Below are 8366 nucleotides of genomic sequence, written 5' to 3' on the forward strand. Positions count from 1 at the left end.
CTCGGATCCATTTGGTGACATCTAAGGCTCAATAGCTTCAAATCCGAAACTTGCAGCTAACAGCAAGTTGATCAGTAGCTTATCAATGTCTAAAAGTTAAAAGTTGCAAACTTCAATATTTCAATTTTAGCATCTGCCAAGATTTCCAAAGCTCTTTCAGGCGGATTATATTTACCTTACATAATGTCTTTATGCTCAGTTGAATTAACGTAAGTGAGGATTGTTCATGCGGAAAACGCAGTTAACTCTGCCCGTTAACGACTGTTATCATAATGTTGCCTGCTTCTGCAGCAGGGCCTTAGCCATGGACTGCTTATTTTATGAACTGATCATTTTAATGACGCTGACTTTTGGAATTCGCTGATAAATACTTTATTTTGATTGCTTTGGAGCATTTGGCGGAATTCTAAGAGCCCGCTAGACATCAGATGAGAGACGTGTGACATCACAAAAAACTGTCAGTTAACATTGCCAATTGAGTCAGTTAAGTTAAATGTCTGCTTTGCACAATCTGTTAATAATCTCATTAGGCTACGCAATGAGCAGCTCCGCTTCTTTTCTCCCCTCCCTCTCCTAAAATATCATTATCTCTTCAGCCGTAGAGAGAATGCAATGTAAATATTAATATAAAATACACTAACAAAAGACCGCTTCGCGATGCGTGAGTTGCTTGACAACTCAATTGGTGCTGTTAAGGATACTCGACTTGGCATTTTTTTTCGGCAATGTTTTAATAAAACTGCAGAGTTGTTCACATGAACCGTTAGGGCTAGGAATTTATTTATACTTTTCACATGATTCTTTTAATAAATGAGTTCGTTTTGAATGGCCTTATATATGTACATACCCATATATATATATATATATATATATATATATATATATAGACATATAGATGTGTGTGTGTGTGCGTGTGTGTATGTACAGGAGCTGAGTATCAAACTAATATAACAATAGAATTAATTAATAACTTTAATTTACATTTATTTATTTCTTGAGTGACATTCGTGTCATCCATTGAAAACTCCGGGTGGGTTCTGTGACTACTTCTTGTGTATGTACGTATGAAAAAGTCTAGGATTTATTAGGTAACAGTTCAATGGGCGGGAGCTGAGGCGTTGGCTTTGCCACATTTTTAGATTGGGCTCTGGATGACGCCTGCAGAGTGGCGCGCCTAGCTGCGGCTGCCATATAGGTTCCATAGTATCGGCTCAAGATCTGTGGATCGACGTTATTAAGGGACAGGGACATGGTGGACATGGTCGAGGACTCAGGACTAGATGTGGCCCCGGGTGGGCATTCCTCTAAAGAATTGGAATCGTGCTGGCTGCTTGCCACGGAGCTGCCCAAGGTTGGTGAAACGGAAACGGGGAAATGATGTGGCTCCTGTTCATGTTCCTGTTCCGGTTCCTGTCCTTGCTCGGCAATGTCCGCATCGAACAGTGATTGCCTGGCATCGCTAAGGTACGAATTATTGTCATCAGGCGAGAGCAAACGCTGCCCTCCTCCAGACTGCTGCCCATCTCCATCACCGTCTCCATCCACATCAATATCTGCATCCACATCTGCATCAGCTACAGTTGCAGCTGAGCTTGGATTTGGATTCGGATTTGGTTGCTCCGCAAGCAACTCTCGATGGATTAGTTGTTGCTTCTTTACTTGCACCTTTGTGATTACCGTATGCTGAGTCGACGAATCCTCATCCTCCACTATGTCCACAATGTGTACATCCGGCGCTAGCAGCGATGCAACATCGAACTGACGTTTCCGCGTCTGCGAATATAAATTTGCAATTGTCGTCGTCGTCGTCGAATTGATATACGCAATATGTTGATGTTGATGCTGATGCTGATGCTGATGCTGATGTTGATGTTGATGCGGAACCTGATGCGGCATAGAATGGGGATGTGGATGTGAATGCGAATGTCGAATTGGATGATGCTGATGCTGGGCTAGCTGGTAGCCGGGCTCCAGGCTCTGCTGCTGAGCGCCTGTACCCTGGCTGGAGTAGGGAGTGCGTCCAAAGAACTGACCAATGTAATGCTGATGATAGGGATAGTTGAGAGCCGCTAACTGAATTGACGCTTGCGCTGCAGTCGCTGGCGGCAAGACAGGGGGCGGCGTGGTCAGGTCCAATGGCGGCGGACTGGGCGAATCTGTGCTGGCATCGTCGATAGATAAGCCCATGTGGCGACGCACTTTGCGCTGTGCCTTGCGCCGTCGAAAGTCGCCTTTGCGGAAGTCATCCATGTTGGCCGGATGTATAGCCCAGTAGTGACCTTTGCCATTTGCGCTCCGGCCCGACTTGATGAAGCAGTCGTTCAGCGAGAGATTGTGCCGTATGGAGTTGCGCCAGCCGGGACCACGTGTTCGAAAGTAGGGATAGTTATCCAGTATGTATTGATAAATGTCTGATAGCACCAGCTTCATCTCCGCGGAGCTGAGGATGGCCATTGCAATCAATCCAATGTAGCTGTGCTGCGGCTTCGGCTCCTCCGGCTGAAAGATGCGCTGCGACTGCGGGAACAGCGAGATTGTCGAAAGCGTGGCCAATCGGTTGCCGCCGCTCCCACCAACGGCATGCCCGCTGTACGGATGCAGCCATGAGGGCAGACCTCCCGCGCCCGTGACTCCGGCTGTCGCGTACGGCGGACACCTTAACCGCTCAATGTTCAAGGCATAGTTGTAGAGCTGCAGTCGATACTGCTCCAATGCCATGGACGTTGCTTGTGGAGACGTCTGTCGTGTGGGCGCCACAGGACTAGATGCAGTAGCAGTTGCATAGATCCCACCAACAAAGTGTGGCTTGAGATTTAAGTCTTGCTGCACGCCACCGGGCGAAGAGGAACGAGATTGAACCAGCTCTGCGTTTGCCATCTGTTCTGTGGGAGTTGTTCTACGCGCTTCTCTTGTTCAGTTGGGTAACATTTTCCAGTTGAGTGTGTCCCTCCCAAATTCTCCCAGTTTATAACTGAAAACAACAAATCCCAACAGAAGAAAAATAAATTCTCAGAATATATCCCACTATTATTGAAGACAACTTATTCTTAACCCATACTGTCCTTAAATATGCTTGAAAATATCTCAAATTTGAATATGCGTAAAGCGCAGGCGAGATAAAAGAAGAATGAGCCGATCTTTGACTAGTCTTTGAATGGGTAATGGCAAATTCTATCCACCTTAAGACTGAAAAGAAAAAAAGAATTGCGACATGGCAAGAGAATTTGAATCGAGACCTCGACCAAACATTTCAGCTTTTACTACGACTAAGAATTACCCTCAGCCCAGTTCGATCTGTTTTCATATGATTTCCCATAACAATAAAACCGGTACAGTTATTCCAGTCTCTAGCTCTTATAGGTGCTGCGATCGACGTGTTCATACGGACACACGGACAGACGGAGAAACGGAAGAACGGACAGAGAGGTTAAGCTAAAGCGATTCGTATTTTCGTCCTAATCAAGAATATATATATAGTTTATAAGGTACTGTCATTATACCATGATTTCCAATTTTCGATGGGTTCAGGGTATAAAAATTTATTTATGTTTGTGTGTGTGTGTATATGCGATGGCCACACCTTTGCCTCATTGCCTCATTAAGTTCTTCGATCACGAGTTTATAAATTTCTGAGTGTTTTTTTTTTTTGAGTGTTACATACATTTTCGTACTATTACTATACGAAACTAATAGCTGAATGCAGGATAACGACAACGATAATCGATAATGTTCCTAATCGATATCATAGAAATGTGCTACCGGGCTTTCTCATCCAAGTTCAAGGCACGAGCTCACAGAGCAGTGGAATAAGAATAGATAGAATAGGTCACATTGAATGAAATTTACTTCATTGAGTATTTCTTTCTCCATGCGCCATACTCAATGCTTCGCTGCTAGCACACTGTTGCCCTATTCCCACACCCCTGCCCTGTCTTCGTCTCGAATATGATAATCTATGTTAGCTTAATCTCAATGTTTGCGCATTGGTGTCAGTCCTAATAACATAGAATTCAATGCATTATATCAAAGAACAATCAGCAAATCTCTATATACTTGTTTATATTCAACTATTATTATTATTCCTTTTCCTAGATTACTTAATTCTACTCAGTCTACTCAGTCTGGTCGGCCGGTCGGTCGGTCGCACCTCCGTGTGGGGGGTCAATGGATTCAAGATACCAAAGATCAATCTTGCTCTGTATATCTTCGGTATATTTATGTTAGTGAGAGCTCCACTTGATGTCACTTGCAAAGTGATGGCCGTGTTTCTCGTTTTAACGCTTGATATAATAAAAACACACTTGAAGCCTCTCTCGACGGTTATACATGGCCGTCTTTCCTAAGTAGTTCGTCAGCATGTTCAGTCGAACATTGTCTTTATGTATTATAATACATATACATACATCAATGGAGTATCAGCATTGAATGCACAACAATTTGAATGCTCAGAGGTGCGTTTATTGTGTTCTTCTTTTATTATTATTATTTTTATGCTAATCGTTTTGAAGTTTCTTTGAATATGTTGACTATCTGGCTTCGCTTATTATTTTTACTGACCCACCCACTCTTCTTTTCGGACTGTACTTCAGTTCCAATGTTTCCCTGCCAGCTGGGATCGATCTACTGTGGTAATACCCTGCGTACCCTATACTAAATCACCGAACAGAAGTACTTTATTGAAAGCGAGGACAGAACCATTAAGACTGGAGATCGGATTGGGCTTATGTGGACGGTCAGACAGAGGAACAGACTCTGGGGTGTATACAAATTCACAAATTCTTTTCAGAAGTTAACGCCTGATAGCTGAAATCAATTTAAGGTCAAACCTGTAAAGTTTACCAAAGGAACACATATATACGCATATAATATATGTATGTATTATAATTATAACAAATTAAAATTATAATTAATATATTGTTCTATGCTGTAGCAATTTACTCAACCCTCGCTGATAGATATTGAATATATTAGTGAATATAATACTGAATAATACATTGCAACGGACTAAATATCCCATGTAATTTTCATAGAGCGTCATCTAATCTATATGTATATGAATAGATGAGCATGAGCTCATGCCTCCAAGCCTAACATGCTTATAGCGACATACGCTGCTGGTACCACCATCCCGTCGCGTGATTACTCTCCAACTTTGGAGACATAATTTCAATCCCAAAAATTGGATCATAACTATATAAACGAACAATAGCTCGAGCTTTCAGTCTAAAATATATATTATTATATTAGATTCAAAGGATACTGGCTGTTAAATCAAACTTAAAGCCAGCAATGCCCAACTGGGAGGACCCGGAACCATGCGGTGCGATGGAATTTCACTCACTCTTTGCTTTCTGCTTACATTTGTTCATATGCTTGTACGTCGTAACCAACACACCATGATGCCAATGTGGGGAGGTATCAAAAACGATATACTTGTAACAATGCGCATATTTCAAGCAAAAGAAATAGTACAGATCAACTCTGCACTTTGTTCTTATCAGGAATATTGACTAGCTAGCCTAGACTGGACTGGATGGGACGGCATACTGAGAGTTTTCAACATGTCGACGTGTTCAACGACCAAACTTTAACTATACATATGCATATATGCTATATATATCATTTTATTTATCGCAATTGGAAGCATAAATATAAACATAGTAATATGAAATTTCCATTGATAATATTTTCACTGTTAATTATTCGAAATCCAGTTTTTAGCATGCTTAACATATAATTGTTCAGTTATCTTCACTAAAGTCACTTAATATGCTCAAAGTATTACATAATTTATACATAATATGTATACACATAAATATATATATATATATATATATATATATATATATATATATGCATGTGTGTGTAAATATAATTTTGAAATTTGTTACTAATTCTTAATTTTAATTCACTGAGATATTTGACGCACCATATATATATATATATATATCACTGTATATGTATCACAAGTCTTATCGATCGGTCGAAAATTAGTTTGCAACTATCCGCGGTGCAGCAGGCAAATAATAGACAAACTCCGACAAATAACTTGCATTCAGCTGCAAAATTGTGCGTGTGTTCGGCACTGAGTTTCAACTGGGTCTGGGTGAGTAAGCCAAAATTACCTTGTGCCTGTGCGTTTGAAAAATGGATAACAGGCCGCACGATTTACTCAGGGTTGCTTAGTATATATGGTCGCACAAGCACCGCCTACATTCGTCTGCATGGTATGTGATTGGCGCTCGCATTGCCTGCCGCACAGGGCTACAATTCGTGCAGCCAATCACGTTCGTTTTCTCCGCTTTTACTCACACAAGTTCACGCACAAGCACACATACACACATACTCGCAGCTGAACGGTTTGAACAGTACACACAGCTGAACGTTTCTTTTCACCCTTGACTTTTGTCGCTGCTGACATATTGCCTCTTGCCTGTGTGTTTTCTATATCTGTCTCACTTAGTCGACCACGCGTTGACTGCGCTGTATTGTGTGAGGAACAGGTTTCAAAGAGTCGAAACACCTTAGGGTAAAATATTATAAGCATTTTTATCAATTACACAGCCACAGTCTAAAACAAGCAATCGTGCTTTGACTGAAAGTTGCTGACTAGGGGATACCCCGCACCCGATAATATTAAATAGCATTTAATAAGGAGTTCAAATATTATTATTATTTTTGTTATAAATATTATGTCGTTAAAAATGTTCTTAACAATATATTTTGATAACCAAATAATATATATAACTATACTCCACTCTATTTCCGTAATGAGGGGAGATATTACTGTATAGAACTCAGTAGTACACCTAGCTCTCTATTCTAATTCTTAGGTTGCAGATGTTGCAGATTTGGTTGTTTTGCATTGATTATTTTTAAGTCCTCTATCGAGAAGGGAATCGGTTACAAACTTGCTAATCCAATTTTGAAGATTTGACACGCTACTTTCCTGATTACCCATTTTTCCAGAGGGCGTACGCAATGTATCTAAACAAATTTTCGGATGAGTTTATCGACCGTTTAGTACGTCCTCTGCCTCCAATAATACCCAATAATGACAGACATGAGACAAATTGCACACAATCAATATACTCTGAGCTCACTTAGTTAGCGGCAATATAATGTTCATATAAGAAGCTAGTCCTGAAGTCCAGTCGTTTCGTTTAAGATAAAGATAGGAAGAATGTATCTATCCTTATTGAGAATAAGTGGAATTACAAAATGGGATGCAAGTCCATTTGGTAGTGCAATAAGTCAAAGGGAAAACAAAGAGAGGCTTAATTTTGGCGAAATCTCAATCTTATCGACTGTTTGCAAAACATTTCAATTTCTCAATGAAGGATGACAAGGACAAAATGAAAAACCAAATGCGTCCCTCTTGACCAATCGACAACACAATGCGATTAAGGGATTTCGATTTCGATTTCCAATTTCTGCTTGGCTTTGGCTTTGGCTTGGCATCGTGTCTTTCCTGATCCGCACTCAATACTCATAAACGCAACATTTTCCAGGAGAACCATAAAACACATTTCTCTCCTATCATTGTTGTTTTTTGTTTTCCTCACTTAAGGATCCTAGGTGTTATATTTTTCTTTTGAAACCCATAAGCTGTTCTCTAAATAAGGTAACCATGGGATTTGGCAAGGAATACTTCTGATGTACACACTTATATCTAATAGCAGAAACCACTTGAGTGTCGCATACAATCTGCACACCTTTGCGCACCTTATGAAGCGGTCTTGCCTAGGTCTTTCCTCTCTCTTTGATAATGCTGATTGTGATAATTGGCTTTCGCTCATACTTGTACGTTCTTATTCAAATATTCAGAGTGTAATTAATTGAATATATGATAAAATATCTAATATTAAAACCAAGACTTTGTGATTTGAAATTTGTTTTTGTTTTTGCTTTAATTTTGAGTGTTAGTTGAAATTAATGTAGAAGTCGTTCTATTAAAACTAAGATACTTCAAATGTGGATCTTTATCGAACACAAATTTATAACTTTATTTATAATAAATGGAATAAATTCGCAGCTTTGATATTGTCTAATCTTTTGAGAATAACACCCGACTGTCAGCTGGCTGGCAAATCCAGCTTGGATTGAAGTAGCTCGTTGTCTTCATCACGAACATCCATTATTGATGGGATCGCTACCGTCTTTTGCCACGCCCAGATATAGTAACACATACATATGTAACTAAGGCTTAATTTTACTGTCAGCTGTCGTTGAAACACAAGTTAGAGAAAAAGGAAGATAATTTCTAATCTTATTTTATTGGAATTCAGACAATAATACTCAATAGATGTGCTCAGTTATTATTAATATATATTGAAATAGCCATTCAGAATATAATGCATTTGAAG

General features: G+C 40.0%; 1 protein-coding gene across 1 annotated transcript; it reads right to left on the reverse strand.

The window, feature by feature from the left end:
* Positions 1-1035: 1035 nt before the first annotated feature.
* LOC111594143 lies at positions 1036-2877 on the reverse strand. The gene is made up of 2 exons (XM_023307312.2): positions 1858-2877; positions 1036-1773 (listed from the first exon to the last, which is right to left on the reverse strand). Exons 1-2 carry the CDS (start codon positions 2875-2877, stop codon positions 1075-1077), a joined length of 1719 nt encoding a protein of 572 aa, XP_023163080.1. The 3' UTR covers positions 1036-1074.
* Between the last annotated feature and the right edge of the window lie 5489 nt (positions 2878-8366).

The sequence above is a fragment of the Drosophila hydei genome, unplaced genomic scaffold (assembly GCF_003285905.1).
Source record: "Drosophila hydei strain 15085-1641.00,03,60 unplaced genomic scaffold, DhydRS2 tig00000330-arrow-arrow-pilon, whole genome shotgun sequence".
NCBI lineage: Eukaryota > Metazoa > Arthropoda > Insecta > Diptera > Drosophilidae > Drosophila > Drosophila hydei.

What these genes read in the sequence shown, in the direction of transcription:
- LOC111594143 (XM_023307312.2), bottom strand. Translation starts at nt 2,877, where the DNA reads ATGGCAAACGCAGAGCTGGTTCAATCTCGTTCCTCTTCGCCCGGTGGC. An exon ending in ATCAACATCAACATCAGCAT is followed by an intron (nt 1,774 to 1,857) that starts CAGCATCAGCAT and finishes TTATATTCGCAG; the next exon opens with ACGCGGAAACGTCAGTTCGA.